The sequence below is a fragment of the Oncorhynchus mykiss genome, chromosome 23 (assembly GCF_057628025.1).
Source record: "Oncorhynchus mykiss isolate SJ-2025 chromosome 23, ASM5762802v1, whole genome shotgun sequence".
Taxonomy (NCBI): Eukaryota; Metazoa; Chordata; class Actinopteri; order Salmoniformes; family Salmonidae; genus Oncorhynchus; species Oncorhynchus mykiss.
In genome coordinates this window covers 51169348-51189090 of record NC_143044.1, presented here as the reverse complement: position 1 = coordinate 51189090, position 19743 = coordinate 51169348, and the positions used below count along the sequence as shown (strand labels likewise).

Sequence of the window (19743 nt, the reverse complement as noted above, 5' to 3'; positions counted from 1 at the left end):
CTCCTGTAGGACAGCAGAGCACATTGTCATGCCCAGTTGTATATAACTTTGTGTCATATTGGAAGTATTTTCTGCTTCAACAAAAGCCATGACATGAAATGCAATTATTCACTAACAGACAAACCACACAAATGAACAATCAATGCATGACATAATTATTGCACATCAATTCATTGACTTGACTGTATTAACACACGTGTACATACACAGCCATGGCCGGGACTGTCTCACGGGTCAGGGAGGAAGCTGACAAAGCTCTTTAATGGAATCTCAGTAATGGAGTGAGTGTTCCCCTGGGCCCCGATCAGGCAGGCACACAGATCTGCTTCCTGCTGCAGTGAGGAGACGTGCCCAGGCATGCTGGTCTCTAATGGGTGCTCTGTGGAGGGAAGAACAGGGAACACACGCTCCAGCCATGCATCACATGCACAAATGTATGTATGTATGTATGTATATACAGTGGGGAGAACAAGTATTTGATACACTGCCGATTTTGCAGGTTTTCCTACTTACAAAGCATGTAGAGGTCTGTAATTTTTATCACATGTACACTTCAACTGTGAGAGACCAAACCTGGTCAAGAACTTCAGGAAACGTATGATCTCTGTAATTGCAAACAAAGCTTTCTGTACCAAATATTAAGTTCTGCTTTTCTGGTGTATGAAATACTTATGTCATGCAATAAAATGCTAATTAATTACTTAAAAATCATACAATGTGATTTCCTGGATTTTTGTTTTAGATTTGTTTTAGATTCCCTCTCTCACAGTTGAAGTGTACCTAAAATTACAGACCTCTACATACTTTGTAAGTAGAAAACCTGCAAAATCGGCAGTGTAATAAATACTTGTTCTCCCCACTGTATATGTATATACACACACACACACACACACGCGCACACGCACGCACACACATTCTGAGGTCTTGGCTGATTTCTTTTGATTTTCCCATGATGTCAAGCAAAGAGGCACTGAGTTTGAAGGTAGGCCTTGAAATACATCCACAAGTACACCTCCAATTGACTCAAATGATGTCAATTAGCCTATCGGAAGCTTTTTCTGGAATTTACCAAGCTGTTTAAAGGCACAGTCAACTTAGTGTATATAAACTTCTGACCCACTGGAATTGTGATACAGTGAAATAATCTGTCTGTAAATAATTGTTGGAAAAGTTACTTGTGCACAAAGTAGATAAGTGTATGTAAACTTCCGACTTCAAGTGTGTGTGTGTGTGTGTGTGTTATATATATATATATATATATAATATATATATATATATATAATATATATATATATCACACACACACACACACACACACACAAGCTACAGACTGATGTTTGATCAAAAGACACACATCGGTCAGTAATACACGTTTTTTCTCTACTGTGTGTACCGTCTCCAAACGGCGTCTGTTATTGGTTTGTTATTGGAGGTTGATCATTCCTGGGTGGGATGGTTGAGCTCAGTCAAACATACAGGGTTTGTTTAAGCTGAGAAGGCCGAGGAGAGCTGCTATTTGTAATGAACCCAACAAGGCAAAGTGTATCTCGCACTCTGTCAACACACACACACACACACACACACACACACAGCCATTAGTCAGTGAACACTCCACCTGTGGTCTGCTCTGTTCCAGCACAGCATGGTGTTTGTCTAATGTAACCCAGTACAACCATATCTGTACCTGTCTCTGTCATATTGTTCACAGCAGGCCAGGGTGAATGTTCTGTAGATCAGTGACTAAGGCCGGGATTCAACCCCATCGCCCCTTTTCGGCTATGGACCTATTAAAGGCATTGCTCCCGCATTTGTGGAGACCACATTGTCAGCTCAATTGGAAATGACCTTTAAATTTCAGTCGCGTGGATCTATATATATGTGGATCTAACACGGATCTAAATGAACTTTGACCTTACGCTATAGAAATAGAATGACATTGACTTTAATGGGAATGTCCAGTGTTCCAGTCCTTTAAATTTCTATGGACCAACATCCTATCTCGTCTCCTAGCACTGTGTTCCATATTTCACCTGTCTAGTTATTCTCCTTTTTATTCATACTTTCCCTCTCCTCTCCCCCCCCCCCCTCCCTCCTCCCTACTTTAGTAATGAGCGTGAGGGTATCCCAGCTAACCTGCTCCAGCTGCTGGATGTGTGTGTGGAGATCCCTCAGCAAGGTGTCATCCGTTCCCTCAACGTACACGTGAGCGCCGCCCTGCTGGTGTGGGAGTACACCCGCCAGTACCTGCCCACTACTGGAGTGAAGTCAGACTGAAATAGGGAGAGATGACCTGGATGATAAGAAACAAACATTTTCACTCTGTTGTAAAACGTTTTTTTAAATGTTTTCCATTGCGTGCACTAATGAACATGGCCCTAGCGTGGGGGTAAACCCACCAGTACCTACCCCCTACTGCCCCCGCTGCAGAGTAGGGTTAAGTTGCCCCTTTACATTGTAGTCATTAAGCAGATGCTCTTATCTAGAGAGACTTACAGTAGTGAGTACATACATGTTCATACTGGTCGCCCGTGGGAATCAAACCCACAACTCTGGTGTTGCAAGCACCACGCTCTACCAACTGAGCTACATGGGGCCTTTCCCCACTAATGGTTAAGGTTAGAAGGGGAAGCTGATCCTATATCTGTACCTACAGACAACTTCACCCCAGACCTATTGAATCTGCTGTGGTGACTGACCCCTCTCTGTAATGCCCTAACCCTGCTGGTGTGGGGCTACACCCACCATTACCCCCCCCCCCCCCCCCCCCCCCGGGGTGACCTCTGAACCTGGAGCCTCTTTGTGATAACTGTGGTGTGAAGTTGCCCCTAGGCACAGATCTAAGATCAGCTTGAATGCCCTCCCCAAGTCCTAACCTTAACCATTGGAGGGGAAAACGTGCCACTGACCCAACAGAAACCCAGTGTCAACCTCACCCTACTTCAGCCCTCTGAGATCTGGTCATGAAGGAAAGGAGACAAGGAGACTAGGAGAGGAATCAACCTCAATACTATTGATATGCTGTTCAAACCAGAGTTTCTTGTTATTGTCAAAGTCCCACCTCAGGCAGGTGTCAGTCATCAAAGGAGAAACCATTACTTACCTCTTCCATATTTTTAAAATTCATTTGATCATTTTTTTTAACCCATTTTAAAATGCAGCCTTAACCCTCCAATGGGCCATAGATCTAGAGAATGGATGTTAGTCTTACAAGTGGTGACTTGTTATTAGACCTAGAACCCATCTCAGATCCATTGGAGGGTATTCCGCTTTAGCCGTGGCTCGATATTACATTAGAATATTGCAATGCGTTTGTCGTTTGGAAAGGGTCATGTTTCCAAGCAGACAATTGATTTTTCCCGAGTCTCTGTTTTTTTTCTGTGTGGTATTAAATATTGAACAATGCTTTTTTTGGAGTGGAGAAATTGTTGGAAAGTAATGCATCTTTTTAAACAAATAAAACAATTATTTCGTAAGAACTCTGTTTTTCTTATCACACACATTTGGTTGATTTATGTTTTTCTTACCAAACCATGTTACTTCTCACGGAGCCGTTCATAGCGCAGAAAGAACATAAGCTCACAGTAGTTTATCGAAAGGTGCCGTGCGCCACGCCCAACTTTCACCAAGAATAACGTTGCGCAGGTGAACGAACCACTGAACGGTGCGGCGGAGACATTAGACTGGTAGAGGATAGCAACAATGGATAATGAGAAGGAAACGTATTTACAAGATGACTAAAATGTATGTCGTTTACCCTGTGTAGAATTAATAGCCTATGGATATTTGGCGGCCAAAACTATTTCCAACCAGTATCAACAAAAAGTTTAAACTAGGCTAAATAGCATCAAAAAAGGAACGTAGGCTATGGAGCAGCTAGGTGGCGCTTGGCTGGATACAAATGCCCCTTTCCCGGATGAGATGCGGATTTCAGTCCGGAATGCGACATCGATGGCGGAGGCTCGGCTCAACTTGTCCCCCCGAACTAAACTGGTTCTGGAGGTCCTGATGGTGTTGATGTGTCTCGGCGCAGTCACAGGTGTGTGTCATCATAACGCAGATGCGCAACTACAAGGAAAACCTTTTATTTTCATAAAGCTCATGAAAATATACTTAATCATTTCGAAAAAGTGAATCAGTTTTCAGTTTTCACTGACTTCCAGTTTATGCGCGTTATCTTCATTGTAGCATTAGACGCCCACTATGTTCCCCTCTTCCTTCAATACATTGGGCTCCTATAATGGTTTTAATTATACATGTGGGGTTTAAGAGGTCCTAAACCCTGATTAAAAAGACTCTGAACACTGATTACAGATGCTCTGAACACTGATTTGGAGAGCCTTTTATTCCTGTGTAAAATAATCAAGGGGAAACGCTGGCGTGACGAATGCTGTACAAATCCCCGCTGGGTGCTGCTGTACATTGATGGCAGATGTCTCTCTGTGTGATGTGCTTTCTTTTAGAAAGACACTGGCCATGTTTGTGATTAAAGCACCACAAGCATCGAAATATTGTTTTTGATGTTGCCTTATTCTTTCAATGGAATTTGTAGCAATGGCTTTTCTTAGAAGAATGCTTTGAGACCTCTACAGGAGGCCTACTCTGAAACTTGCTGTATAAATTAAAGCGGCAAAAGGCAGTTGAAACAACAACCAAGCGTTTCCCTGCCCCCGTTCCTCTACAAAGCTGACAGTTGGGGCTGAAGAAATATAACCACTCTCAAATTCATGGACGTAGCTATGGATGCAAGGACTGACCACCTAGGAGATAAAAAATATAGTTTTAACCATGTTGAGGCTATATAGTGTCTTTACATTTACTTTGTTTACAAACATTGGTGTAAAACAAGTTTATATTTTGGGTTCTGATGAGGTAGGACAGTTGAACTAAGCTCACGAGGCATAAGTTATATTCTTCAAGAATCAATGGATACATACAGATAACTGCCAAAATAAAGGAAACACTTGAGTAAATGAGGGATACAAAGTGTATATTGAAAGCAGGTGCTTCAACCCAGGAGTGGTTCCTGAGTTCATTAAGCAATTATCATCCCATCATGTTTAGGGTCATGTATAAAAAAATGCCCAGTTGCCCATTATTTTGGCTACCATGGCTAGAAGAGATCTCAGTTGTGGGTGTGTCAGTCAGCCAGTCAGTCACCAGATCCCAACCCAACTGAACACTTATGTGAGATTCTGGAGTTTTCCATCATCATCAACAACAAAACACCAAATTATGGCATTTCTCGTGGAAGAGTGGTGTTTCAACCCTCAAATAAAGTTCCAAACAATTGTAGAATCTATGTCAAGCTGTTCTGACGGCGCGTGGTGGCCCAGCGCCCTATGAAGATGCTTTATGCTGGTTTCCTTTATTTTGGCAGTTACTGGTATCATTCATTTACAGAGGTGGGACTGAATCACTATTATTCGAGTCACAAGCAAGTCTCAAGTCATGAGGTCCATGTCTCAAGTCCAGTCACAAATAGAACTGGTCGAGTCTGGAGTCAAGTCCAACTCGTGCATTGTAAGAGCAAGTCAAGTCTCAAGTCAAGTAAAATAAAACATCGATACATGCAATTACTTCAACTACAAATATGTGTCTATTTATTGAGGCTACCTGACAGCTCTTTTCATTATTTTGTCGACAACACATTTTTGATGATGTAATAATGAATTTGAACAACATATTCTAAATGCAAGCTTCATAAGTAAATTATTAATTTGAATCCATTTCGACATAGCAAAAGACCAGTGGGCCTATGCTAGTGATTGTGTTGCTTGATGCCCATTGCTGGTGAGCTTGTAAAGCTAACAGTTAATATTATTTTGGAGTTGTAAATATTTATTTATGGCAATCCTCTCGCTCTATAATTTAACGTTTTGCCGGGACCCGATCCTATAGTTGTACAACAAATCAGCAATCTGTTCGCTAGATCATTGTTTCCTAAACGTTTTGACCGGAGTGTTCAACGCTCGCGAACATGCACACGCGAACACAATCTGAGCAGATGTAGCCTGTCATTGCCATATAAATAAGAATTCATACAGCCATAAACGGTTATGTATTTTCAAAACACAAGATACAGAAATAAACTGCGTTTTACACCTGCATTTTGAGCTGAAAGTCATTCATGTCAATATCAATTAGTGATATCATGTCACTTCTCTAGAGTCCAGAGCAAGCAGCATCATAACGCTTCGAACACACCGACAGTGTTTTGGCGCAAAATGGCATGAGGCCGCATCTGGATATGTAGGCAACAACAGTTCAACATTCACCTTCTGCTACCATTTCTGTCAAGCAATTAACGCATACAGTTTGACACATATGTTCGAAATGCACTACACCGAACGCATTGCAACTACATCTGCAACGCAATGCTGCAAAGCAAACGCAGCGTTTCATTGGAAATGGATGTAATTCTGGTGTTCCAAAATGCAATCTGTCTGTTGGTGTGTTCGAAGCGTTACAAGGCTGGAAGCTACTCTACTGTATGCAGCGGAGGTTCAGCATTCGCTATAGGCAGTGGAGGTCGGAAAGCAGGGTCTGTCTGTAGCCTTTCTCTTCCTCACAAACATCTTAATCTCATAAGTATTGAAGGCAGTGTGATGTTACAGCTATTTTATGACATATAGCCAATATGTAGAACTGAGGTACTGTATATATAGCCTAATTAACTCACCCAAACTAGACCTAACTGAAATATGAAAATGTTCTAATGAAATTGCCTGGTAGCCTGTTGTTCTGGCAAAGATGCTCTGTAACAGATTTCTGAGCTGTATATAGATAATATCAACATAGGCTACTCTGTTTTTACCAGGAAAAACCGGAGAGGATGAAACAAGTGATTTTTGGTCACTTATCTGGATAAGTGTGGGGCGGTTGATGCTGCAGACTGGTCATCGGTCAACAGTCAATACACTCATCTTTTCCATGTTATGTTTTTGAGAAAGGAATTTGGTGTAATGTCTTAGGCCTATGTTGGTGACCAGATCGAATAGGCTTAGTTATACATATAAAATAATGTAATAATTTCTATTATTATAATTTTTTTAATCCATTCAGTTTCACACTCTGACCCCCAAAAACCTTCTGTGACCCACCCCAACTTTAAAAACCACCAGCTCATCCGACCTCTGTTGACTGACAGTTTTCTGGTCCAATCAGAGGGCCGAGTGTGCGTTTCACTACCCAATCTCTTGCACGTTTTTTTGCAAGCTACAGTGTCTGGCTGCGTGGAGAGAATTCCACCAAGACTCTGTGCCACAAAATAAGTGACAAAATGTTCCAAAACCTGGCCAGATAATTTCACTTCATCAGTCTCAAGTCCTAGTCCTAGTCTTGAGGCTCAACGTCTAGCCTCAAATCATCACATTTCTGACTGGAGTCAAACTCGAGTCCAGGTAATGTGACTCGAGTCCACACTGTTAATTTATACATCCAAAAATTTCTGTTCACACGGTTAATTTATACATCCAAAAATGACTATAGCAAATGCAGATAGGCCCCTTTAATGGAAGGTAAAGATCCATGTGACTCTAATGCTGTCATATTATGTGTGTGTGTCTGTAGGTAACATCCTGGTGATTGTGATAGTGGCGGCCACCAAGACCTTCCACTGTGTGACATCAGTGCTCATTATGAACCTGGCCATCAGTGACCTGTTGGTCGGGGTTGGGGTCATGCCCTTCATAGCTCTCTCCATCATGAACAACGGATGGGTCGACTGTACTGTAAGGCTGATCTGGGGCTTCTATTCATCTGTGTGTGTGAGAGTGTGTGTGAGTGTCATTGATGTTATAGTGCCTCTAAGCAGTCATATAGTTAATCTGTAGGTACCATAACAAATCAAATCAAATGTATTTATATAGCCCTTCGTACATCAGCTGATATCTCAAAGTGCTGTACAGAAACCCAGCCTAAAACCCCAAACAGCAAGCAATGCAGGTGTAGAAGCACGGTGGCTAGGAAAAACTCCCTAGAAAGGCCAAAACCTAGGAAGAAACCTAGAGAGGAACCAGGCTATGTGGGGTGGCCAGTCCTCTTCTGGCTGTGCCGGGTGGAGATTATAACAGAACATGGCCAAGATGTTCAAATGTTCATAAATGACCAGCATGGTCGAATAATAATAAGACAGAACAGTTGAAACTGGAGCAGCAGCACGGCCAGGTGGACTGGGGACAGCAAGGAGTCATCATGTCAGGTAGTCCTGAGGCATGGTCCTAGGGCTCAGGTCCTCTGAGAGAGAGAAAGAGAGAATTAGAGAGAGCACTCTTAAATTCACACAGGACACCGAATAGGACAGGAGAAGTACTCCAGATATAACAAACTGACCCTAGCCCCCCGACACATAAACTACTGCAGCATAAATACTGGAGGCTGAGACAGGAGGGGTGTACCCAGGGTAACCCAGGGGTGTACCATAACCCAGGGGTGAACCATAACCCAGGGGTGTACCATAACCCAGGGGTGTACCATAACCCAGGGGTGAACCATAACCCAGGGGTGTACCATAACCCAGGAGTGGACCATAACCCAGAGGTGTACCATAACCCAGGGGTGTACCATAACCCAGGGGTGTACCCTAACCCAGGGGTGTATCATAACCCAGGGGTGGACCATAACCCAGAGGTGTACCATAACCCAGGGGTGTACCCTAACCCAGGGGTGTACCCTAACCCAGGGGCGTATCATAACCCAGGGGTGTACCATAACCCAGGGGTGTACCATAACCCAGGGGTGTACCCTAACCCAGGGGTGTATCATAACCCAGGGGTGTACCCTAACCCAGGGGTGTATCATAACCCATGGGTGTATCATAACCCAGGGGTGGACACAACCCAGGGGTGGACCATAACCCAGGGGTGTACCATAACCCAGGGGAGGCCAACCCTCCTAATGGAGAGCTACTGGGTTGTCAGGCGGGTAACTCTCCTGGAGCAGGGTTGTCAGGTGGGTAACTCTCCTGGAGCAGGGTTGTCAGGTGGGTAACTCTCCTGGAGTAGGGTTGTCAGGTGGGTAACTCTCCTGGAGCAGGGTTGTCAGGTGGGTAACTCTCCAGGAGCAGGGTTGTCAGGTGGGTAACTCTCCTGGAGCAGGGTTGTCAGGTGGGTAACTCTCCTGGAGCAGGGTTGTCAGGTGGGTAACTCTCCAGGAGCAGGGTTGTCAGGTGGGTAACTCTCCTGGAGCAGGGTTGTTAGGTGGGTAACTCTCCTGGATTAGGGTTGTCAGGCGGGTAACTCTCCTGGAGCAGGGTTGTCAGGTGGGTAACTCTCCTGGAGCAGGGTTATCAGGCGGGTAGCTCTCCTGGAGCAGGGTTATCAGGCGGGTAGCTCTCCTGGAGCAGGGTTGTCAGGTGGGTAACTCTCCTGGAGCAGGGTTGTCAGGTGGGTAACTCTCCTGGAGCAGGGTTGTCAGGTGGGTAACTCTCCTGGAGCAGGGTTGTCAGGTGGGTAACTCTCCTGGAGCAGGGTTATCAGGTGGGTAACTCTCCTGGAGCAGGGTTGTCAGGTGGGTAACTCTCCTGGATTAGGGTTGTCAGGCGGGTAACTCTCTTGGAGCAGGGTTGTCAGGCGGGTAACTCTCCTGGAGCAGGGTTGTCAGGCGGGTAACTCTCTTCGATTAGGGTTGTCAGGTGGGTAACTCTCTTGGATTAGGGTTGTCAGGCAGGTAACTCTCCTGGAGCAGGGTTGTCAGTGGCTGCCCCTTCCATAACACTAGTATGTCTTTAAAATGTTTATTTGATTGTCTGTGTGTGAGAAATGTGCCCCATAACAGTAACTGGACTGGTTCATCTGTTTCTCCCTACCTTCTGTCTGCTAGGACCTGTGTCTATATGTGGGGTACACCTCCTCAGTCTACTGTACAGCCTCGGTCCTGACCCTGGCAGCCATCGCCCTGGACCGCTACCACTCTATCATGGACTGTCTGCGCTACAGGTAATTCAATGATCCTGACCAACTACAAGACTATACATTTGACCCAACTAAAATAGATCTAGACAAATGATACAGTGCCTTCAGAAAGTATTCCCAGGGGGTGTGAATACTTTCTGAAGGTACTGTACTACTAACTTAGGATCTAGACCAATCAGATCTAAACCTAGGACATCTCATTAGACTATAGATCTAGACCAATTAGATCTAAACCTAGGACATCTCATTAGACTTTAAATCTAGGCCAATCAGTTTTTAACCTAGGACATCTCATTAGACTATAGATCTAGACCAATCTGTTTTTAACCTAGGACATCTCATTAGACTATAGATCTAGACCAATCAGATTTAAACCTAGGACATCTCATTAGACTATAGACCAATCCGATCTAAACCTAGGACATCTCATTAGACTATAGATCTAGATTAGAAACAGTTAAAGCACAGGCATTTCCTTCAGAAAATGGAACTATTCTAGTTATGTGGATTATTATTCCAGTTCCCACTGTACCCTATGGAGGAAGTGTGCTGTGGTGCTGTGGATCTGGCTCCAGGCCCTGGTCACCAGCTGTCCTCCTCTGCTGGGCTGGAGCACTGTGTCCTACATGGCTCCCATGTACAGGTTGGTGTAGGTTCCATTCCCGCTGGGGTCAAATATACTAACAATGTGTGGTCTCAAAATGTATGGAATGTCAGCACTAAAATGTACGTTTGCTTTAGATAAAAGGCTGCATTGCCCTTGTTAATGTTTAATATTTTCCATGAGTACAATGTATCAATAATTGCTATTACTCATTCTTACAGTGTTGCGTAACAGTGATAATTTCCAATACTTGTTACACTGTGCAGTACTTCCAATACTTGTTACACTGTGCAGTACTTCCAACACTTGTTACACTGTGCAGTACTTCCAATACTTGTTACACTGTGCAGTACTTCCAATACTTGTTACACTGTGCAGTACTTCCAATACTTGTTACACTGTGCAGTACTTCCAGGACATGTTACAGTAATAAGGTCACTAATGTAAACTATCACCATGTACTATTATTTCAGCTGTGCGGTGAACTGGAAGAGCAGTCCCAGCTACACAGCCTTCATGGCTGCCCTGTCCTTCCTCATGCCTGCTGCAGTAATCCTCTTCTGTTACGTCATCATCGTCCGTGTAGCCCGGAGCCACGCCAGGAGGATCCACAACCTGGAGGACCAGCTCCAGAGAAACACTGGAATGCCGAGCTCCTCCTTCCCGACCGAGAGTACTTCTGAGCGGACTAGTCCGAGGTGTCTAGGTGCCCACGGTCCTTCCACCTCCAGGCTGGTGTATCATCTGAGTGGGCGGTTTGTATCGGAGACCCATGGAGAGGTTGGGGATGAGGTTCCTTCAGGGTCAGATCATACTGCTGGAGCTCCACAGACCTCCAACCACCCAGACTCTACCTCCAGCTCCAATGCTGCATCCCGGAGACTGTTCTCCTTCCTGGCCCAACACGCCCCCCATGGCCACCCCCATCCGCCCCACCAGAACTCCAACTCCAATCACCTCCATCACCACGGGGTTGTACGTCTCTTCCTGGTTATCGCTGCCTTCTTCTTGTGTTGGACTCCATATATAGGCGTTGCGCTAGTCCAGGCCACGGAGACCGCCCTATCGTGTAAGTCCTCCTTAGTTCCGCCCTCAGCGGTTACCTTCTCCTATTGGTTGGTTCTGTTGAACTCAGACATCAATCCTCTGCTGTATGCTCTGCTCAGTCAGAGGTTCCAGGGGGCTCTGCGGTGCCTGAAGCAGAAGATCAGAGTGCGTCTTGGGGGGAATGTGGTGGGGAGTGGGGGAGGCGAGACCAGGGGGGAGGGAGAGGAGGGGAGGAGCGGTGAACCATTTGACCCATGTGCTCTGACTTCCGTCCATCCCCGACCCCAGTGGCCCCGCCCCCATCCTGGCCTAGTATGTTCTGGACCTGGGTCTAACATCCACAACACACCTGTAGGAGAGGGGCTGAGACGGGCCTACTGCTCTTCCGTCTTCACAGTCGACTCCAACTTCTCGGACAGCTCCAGGGAGCGTGTGTGTGGTGTGTTCCGCCCCGGTAGCTCCGCCTCTTCCTCCACCTCCTCCTGCCCCCCGTGGCAGGACTCAGTTGGAGGAGGTGGGGAGAGGAGTTCAAACAGGAGGTTGGAGTGCCTGCAGGTCCCCACCAGGACAGCAGAGGGCAGCAGTCTGCCGTTCTCTGCAGCCACCAGAGACAGACAGGCAACCTTCTTCTATGGACAGATCACAGTGAGGGTAGAGCATGATGTATGCTAGTCGGAGCGGATTAAGATCTTTATGAACCATCCATCTGTCGTTGATCAAGGCACTTAACCCCGAATGAAACGTCTCCAGGAGTGCTGTACTATGACTTGCCCCGCGCTCCAACCTCAGAGGACATGGGGTAAAACAGAAGACTAACGGCTCGATCCAATCAGATCTGCTTTAGCCGACATCAGCATAGCAGTTGTTTTGATGGTGTCAGAGGCAGAACTGCGTTAGAGCTGTCAAATCCACAAGTGGCTCCCGGCATTATACCTATAGCAGACATTGCCATTGGCTGCACAGAGTCTGATTAACAGAAATCCTATACAGTCTTGTTTACAAGTTTGAATAGTGGAATGTGAGATGTAATCTACAACTTCATTAGAAACACTGGAATGTGAGATGTAATCTACACCGCCAATAGGAACACTGGAATGTGAGATGTAATCTACAACTTCATTAGAAACACTGGAATGTGAGATGTAATCTACACCTTCATTAGGATGATAGAAATTCCCCTTTTTTTGGTTAAATTCGTTTTTTATTTGAAAATAATTGTTTCAGGGAGCTGAACTTCTAACATGAGTGTGGCTTCTTGACAAGCAGCTGCGCTCCCCTGTGTAAATTACATCTGTTATACTGTCTAGTTCCTTTGTAAATTACATCTGTTATACTGTCTAGTTCCTTTGTAAATTAAATCTGTTATACTGTCTAGTTCCTTTGTAAATTACATCTGTTATACTGTCTAGTTCCTTTGTAAATTAAATCTATTATACTGTCTAGTTCCTTTGTAAATTAAATCTGTTATACTGTCTAGTTCCTTTGTAAATTAAATCCGTTATACTGTCTATGTCACGACTTCAGCCGAAGTGGGTTCCTCTCCTTGTCCGGGCGGTGCTCGGAGGTAGGCGTCGCCGGTCTACTAGCCATCGCCGAACCACTTTTCATTTTCCATTTGTTTTGTCTTTGTTTCTACACACCTGTTTTTCATTCCCCTAATTATTGTTCATGTATTTAACCCTCTGTTTCCCCCATGGCGTTGTGCGGGATTGTTTTATATTATGTTCGGTAATGTCGGTGACTGGTTATTTTGACGGGTGCTGTTTCTTGCACGTGCGTAAACATTGATGTTCGTGTGTTTGTGTTTGGGCAAGTGTAGTGTTTTACCTTGCACCATTCATTATTCTGAGTAAAGTTACGTTGCTCCCAGTTCTCTGCTCTCCTGCTCCTGACAGCATACACCAGCTACACCTGGCATGGATCGCGCCCTGCAGACGATGGATTGCTGGGAGAGAAGAGGAGTGCCTCCAACGCCTCCGCCGACACCACCAATGGCACCACTACCCAACCCTCCTTCACCTGGTCCCAGTGGGATCCGGCTCGCTCTTCCGAGGGAGTATGATGGGACGGCTTCGGGATGTCAGGTGTTCCTACTCCAGCTGGGGCTTTACCTGGCAACCATTCACCCGGCTCCCTCGGGCCGAGAGCGTGTCCACCCTGGTCTCCTGCATCTCAGGGAAAGCCCTGGCGTGGGCCAACGCCGTTTGGGGGGAAGGAGAAGCGGTGTTGGACCAATTTGAGGAGTTCACCCGCCACTTTGCGTGAGGACGTCCGTAGGGAGTTGGCCTGCAGGGACACCACACTCACCTTTGACCAGCTGGTGTACATGTCCATCCGGTTGGATAACCTGCTGGCCAGCCGCGGACGTCCAGATCGGGGTCTGTTGGTTCCATTCCCCAGCACCACCGCTGCAACACCCATGGAGCTGGGAGGTGCTGCACTTAGGGCGATCGGAGGAGGGGCCGTTCCAAGCACCATCTGTGGTCGCAGAGGGCACACTGCCGGTCGGTGCTGGGGAGGTTCCTCTAGGAGTCGAGGCAGCAGGCAGGGCACTATCGTGTCACCCCAGGTGAGTCGGCACCAGGCTCACCCAGAGCCCCCTGTTGCTCACATGTTTTTGTTGATTCATTTTCCAGATTTTTCCCCCCGCATTCCCAGCATAAGGCACTCGTAGATTCAGGCGCAGCTGGGAATTTTATTGATAGATCATTTGCCCATAGTTTAGGGATTCCCATTGTTCCTGTGGACATGCCCTTCCCTAGATAGTCGACCATTAGGGTCAGGGCTAATTAGGGAGGCCACCGCTCCACTGGGCATGGTTATGCAGCCTCTTCCTTATTGATTCTCCTGCGTTTCCCATGGTGCTGGGTTTACCCTGGTTGGCTTGTCATGACCCCACTATTTCGTGGCAACAGAGGGCTCTCACGGGGTGGTCACGAAAGTGCTCGGGGAGGTGTTTATGGGTTTCCGTCGGTGCTACTACGGTGGAAAGTCCAGACCAGGTCTCCACCGTGCGCATCCCCTCTGAATATGCCGATTTGGCTCTCGCCTACTACTGTCTAGTTCCTTTGTAAATTAAATCTGTTATACTGTCTAGTTCCTTTGTAAATTACATCTGTTATACTGTCTAGTTCCTTTGTAAATTACATCTGTTATACTGTCTAGTTCTTTTGTAAATTAAATCTGTTATATTGTCTAGTTCCTTTGTAAATTACATCTGTTATACTGTCTAGTTCTTTTGTAAATTACATCTGTTATACTGTCTAGTTCCTTTGTAAATTACATCTGTTATACTGTCTAGTTCCTTTGTAAATGTAATCTGTTATATTGTCTAGTTCCTTTGAAAATGTAATCTGTTATACTGTCTTGTTCCTTTGTAAATGTAATCTGTTATACTGTCTAGTTCCTTTGAAAATGTAATCTGTTATACTGTCTTGTTCCTTTGAAAATGTAATCTGTTATACTGTCTTGTTCCTTTGTAAATGTAATATGTTATACTGTCTAGTTCCTTTGTAAATGTAATCTGTTATACTGTCTAGTTCCTTTGTAAATGTAATCTGTTATACTGTCTAGTTCCTTTGTAAATGTAATCTGTTATACTGTCTAGTTCCTTTGTAAATGTAATATGTTATACTGTCTAGTTCCTTTGTTTAGTTATTTCCTTTTCACATGTTTGACATATAGGGACAGTTCAACACATTCTAAAACGCACATTGCAAATCCCATTAAAAAAATTAAACTTCAGTGTGAGCTACATATTATATACTAATCCAGTAAACAAATAAATGTATTAAAATATAATATTTTGAAATAGTACATGTGATTACACTTGTTGAAGAACTGATCTAACTAACACATGGCGTCATCATGTAATCCAACCACGCTGTATTCTTCTTCAGATGTGATAATCATATGTTGCATTTATTATTTCAGTGTAAAAGTCAGCTTCATTCCTTACAAAGGTTTACAGTTATGTCTAGCAATAATTCCAGAGGAATACAATATCATGATTATATTGTCATTACGAAGAATGACAATGGGAGATTACAGTGCTGATGTAGTACTTCTATTCAGGGTTGGTCTCAGTACCATTTCAATTCAGCCAATTTAGGACTGAAATTCCAATTCCAAACTTAAATTCAAATGTTCCTCAATGCTTTTCAATGAGGGGAATTGGAATTTCAGTTTATTTCCAGAATTGACTGAATTGAAATGGAACTGAGCCCAGCCCTGTACTCTATTGCAGAACAAAAAGAATAGACAGTGAAGTGAATGGACTGCTCAGTTATATGTGGTCATCTCTGCATGCTTGTTCTGTAGATGTCATGTCAGTCACTCGCTGTCCCTTCACATCAGAGGTCAAACTAAATGCAGAAATTGAAAAACCTGTCTATTTAATAAGATGCATCTCACAGTTCATTCAAGAAGGATGTGTGCAATAAGAATGGTTGTAGTGTGAGGCTGTGGCATAACCAGTCAAATGGTGCCTCCCTCCGAATAAATAGAAAAGATAGATAGCACATGGTGAGTGTTGAGCAGTGGTCATGTATACATTCACAACAAGGCAGAGGTTCTGCCCACTTCCTGTTTGAAGCCGCGCCTACATTGTGGTCTGTGTTTTGCTCGGTTCGTTACCTCATCAGTAACCCTGAAGAGTCCTCACAGTGGTTAACTTGCCTTAGAATCATAATCAATGGAATAAATAAAAACAGTATCTTAAAGACAGAGCTCGATCCCACCACAGCCAGAACATGTCGTAGCCGATCTCACTATGACTTCAATGGGACTTCCTTAATGGCTCCTCCACCAAAATGCCACAGGCAGAGTAATAATTACTACCCACCCCTGGCTGTGCATCTTGGGATAAGGTTTGCACAGGAGACAACACCCTTACAGATAATCACTTGCAGTTTGATTTGTCCCTGTGTGTCATTAGCCTGATCACAGATCTGGTTGTGCTCTTTCCAACTCCCAAGCCATGACAATTCTATAAGGAGTTGGTAAGAGGGCATTAACAGACTGGAACCTAGGCTAGTGTTGCTGCAACACTGGCTAACTGACAGAGTACACCACTATAGTACGTCTGCCTCATGATAAGGTGACTTTAAAGGTGGGAAATCTACCGACAGGTATCAAAGCAGAAGCTGAGTGGTAGCTCAGGAGGTTGAAATGATGTTGAAATAATGCAAATGTAGCTGCTTGGTTAAGTTTGGCTGGTCTGGAGTGTCGTGACTGAAGCCATGGGACTGAGCAGTGGGTTTCGGCCTGGAACCAGCTGGAACTCTGGATCTGAGGGTGTCAGACTGGAACCAGCTGGAACTCTGGACCTGAGGGTGTCAGCCTGGAACCAGCTGGAACTCTGGACCTGAGGGTGTCAGCCTGGAACCAGCTGGAACTCTGGACCTGAGGGTGTCAGCCTGGAACCAGCAGGAGCTCTGGATCTGAGGGTGTCAGCCTGGAACCAGCTGGAGCCCTGGATCTGAAGTTGTCAGCCTGGAACCAGCTGGAGCTCTGGATCTGAAGTTGTCAGCCTGGAACCAGCTGGAGCTCTGGATCTGAGGGTGTCAGCCTGGAACCAGCAGGAGCTCTGGATCTGAGGGTGTCAGCCTGGAACCAGCAGGAGCTCTGGATCTGATCTAAGGGGGAAGTGTATCACAGCAGGTGTGGCTGTAGATGGCTCTGGCTCTTCTCATTTGCTGGAGGCACAGCGAGACATTCCATGGCTCAGATTGATAGTGAAATGCCCAGACAGATTCCTTCACACCCTAACATCTACAGGCTCCTGAGGTGGAGGTGCAACCAAAATGTGAATTAACTTCAAATCCCAAATCGCCCCCTAGCCCCTATGCAGTTGTGAAGATCTAAGAGAATTGAAAAGGTGTAAGCAATACGGTGGAAATTCTGAGGACAATATGGATCCATTATCTTACTGATTATACCTATCTAATAGAGGACAATATGGACCCATTATCTTACTGATTATACCTATCTAATAGAGGACAATATGGACATATTACCATACTGATTATACCTATCTAATAGAGGACAATATGGATCCATTATCTTACTGATTATACCTATCTAATAGAGGACAATATGGACCCATTATCTTACTGATTATACCTATCTAATAGAGGACAATATGGATCCATTACCTTACTGATTATACCTATCTAATAGAGGACAATATGGATCCATTATCTTACTGATTATACCTATCTAATAGAGGACAATATGGATCCATTACCTTACTGATTATACCTATCTAATAGAGGACAATATGGACCCATTACCTTACTGATTATACCTATCTAATAGAGGACAATATGGATCCATTATCTTACTGATTATACCTATCTAATAGAGGACAATATGGATCCATTACCTTACTGATTATACCTATCTAATAGAGGACAATATGGAACCATTACCATACTGATTATACCTATCTAATAGAGGACAATATGGACCCATTACCTTACTGATTATACCTATCTAATAGAGGACAATATGGACCATTACCATACTGATTATACCTATCTAATAGAGGACAATATGGATCCATTATCTTACTGATTATACCTATCTAATAGAGGACAATATGGGCCCATTATCTTACTGATTATACCTATCTAATAGAGGACAATATGGACCATTACCTTACTGATTATACCTATCTAATAGAGGACAATATGGACCATTACCATACTGATTATACCTATCTAATAGAGGACAATATGGACCCATTATCTTACTGATTATACCTATCTAATAGAGGACAATATGGACCCATTATCATACTGATTATACCTATCTAATAGAGGACAATATGGACCATTACCATACTGATTATACCTATCTAATCTTTTCAGATCTACATGAACTGCCAAAGTAGTAGGGGCTAGGGTTTAGGGGCTAGCGTCTATTTGGAATTGGGCTGTGGAGATCTACAGTGCACTAAAGGCAGGTCTTTACCATGATGTTGACACCTGAGGGACAACAGGGACATGCCCACCAGAACTCCGTCTCTCCTGGTTCTCTTCTTCTCTGGATCTTGAAGGTTGATAGGAACATGATGTTAAAGCCAGAAAGTCCATCATCAGTCTGACAAAAACGGACAAAAAAATGGAACAATTATTAGTCTGTCAATCTATCCTTGTCTTTTGAAAAGCAAAGGCAAGTTCGAAAGTCTTCCCAGGCATGATGTAAATAAATGTATCAGTCCAATGGAATGACTTTGAGGTACTGCTAAATGACGTGAGCCCATGCACCAACTCTGATGACTTCTAAAATGGTGGAGGTCAAGTAGGAAATAATTGATATCAGTGCTTTTTGCAGTGAAATGAAAAGGTCTTGAACAGACCCAGACGGACTGACAGACCAACAGAAAGGTTTCCAGGCAGAAACTAGTGAGAGGGAAGGGGAAAGAGAGAGAGAGGGCGGAGGGCAGAGGTCGACCATGCAGGTCATCATGGCAATCAAGTGTCCAAGGTGTGTGTGTGTCTGTATGTGTCTGTACACTGTATGTGTGTCTGTATCTGTCCATCTGTTCATTCATCCATTCGTGTGCGTGTTTGCCTCTGCCTGTCTGTTTCAGTGTGTCCGTCCGTCCATCCCTCCACATTAAACAGTGGTCAGTGTGTAAAGGTAGACATGGAGGGCCTTGCTCTCCTGCTCCAGTTGAGGCTGGAGCCGGGCCCTGCCTCCTCCTCGGCTGGCTCCTCCCGTTTACTCTGCAGCTTAGCATGGAGCTGGATGAAGCACTGGTCCCAGTCCTCTGGAAGCAGCAACATCAGGAAGCCCAGGCAGATGATCAACACGGCGATCAGACGCACTGCGTTGAAGTGGATCTCACATGTGTACAGGTCAACCACTGGAACACAACACAACAAGGGCTTATATTACCTCCAACTTAATGATCAGGCCTTCATAACATAACGCGGACAGAAGTGACATAACTTTAACACAAACAGGTCCCCAACACAACACATCAATCTGAATCAACACTAGGGGAGAGGGGGGAAGTTGAGTCAAAGGGGGAAGTTGAGACACCCTTGTTTCACTCGGGGTAAGTTGTGCCAAGAGATGGACAAGCTATGTTTTCAAAACTGTAATATTTTCATGAATTCTGATTATTTCCAGGGAAAGAGGCCGTGATTCAATTTCATCACGGATTATAGG

At 44.6% G+C, this 19743-nt stretch overlaps 3 protein-coding genes across 4 annotated transcripts in view; 2 read left to right on the top strand and 1 right to left on the bottom strand.

Moving 5' to 3' along the window:
• Positions 1-3467, top strand: part of LOC110516660 (tRNA (guanosine(18)-2'-O)-methyltransferase TARBP1) — a 36925-nt gene extending 33458 nt beyond the window's left edge. Inside the window, exon 29 of the mRNA XM_090217981.1 lies at positions 2011-3467. Within this exon, the coding sequence (XP_090074107.1) occupies positions 2011-2274 (264 nt within the window). The 3' untranslated portion in view covers positions 2275-3467. The remainder of the gene's footprint in view (positions 1-2010) is intronic.
• Positions 3468-3760: 293 nt separating this feature from the next.
• Positions 3761-12355, top strand: LOC118943837 (5-hydroxytryptamine receptor 1D-like). Its single transcript, XM_090217599.1, has 5 exons — positions 3761-4036; positions 7570-7730; positions 9820-9935; positions 10432-10554; positions 10989-12355. The coding sequence occupies exons 1-5, from the start codon at positions 3865-3867 to the stop codon at positions 12232-12234; spliced, it is 1818 nt and encodes a 605-aa protein (XP_090073725.1). The 5' UTR covers positions 3761-3864; the 3' UTR covers positions 12235-12355.
• A 3112-nt stretch (positions 12356-15467) lies between these two features.
• The window catches only part of slc35f3b (solute carrier family 35 member F3b), a 180455-nt gene continuing 176179 nt past the window's right edge, over positions 15468-19743 (bottom strand). The window contains exons 10-11 of one of the 2 annotated variants that reach the window (XM_090217596.1): positions 18538-19435; positions 15468-17258 (exon numbers count right to left, since the gene is read on the bottom strand). In XM_090217596.1, the coding sequence (XP_090073722.1) occupies positions 19197-19435 (239 nt within the window). In that variant the 3' untranslated portion in view covers positions 15468-17258; positions 18538-19196. Of the gene's footprint in view, positions 19436-19743 lie in introns of both variants that reach the window. The other variant, XM_036960912.2, reaches the window with a different exon arrangement.

Excerpts from the sequence above, each read along its gene's own strand:
- LOC118943837 (XM_090217599.1), top strand. The coding sequence starts at position 3,865 with ATGGAGCAGCTAGGTGGCGCTTGGCTGGATACAAATGCCCCTTTCCCG. Across the intron at positions 4,037-7,569 it reads GTGTCTCGGCGCAGTCACAG|GTAACATCCTGGTGATTGTG; the intron begins GTGTGTGTCATC and ends GTGTGTCTGTAG. Across the intron at positions 7,731-9,819 it reads ACGGATGGGTCGACTGTACT|GACCTGTGTCTATATGTGGG; the intron begins GTAAGGCTGATC and ends TCTGTCTGCTAG.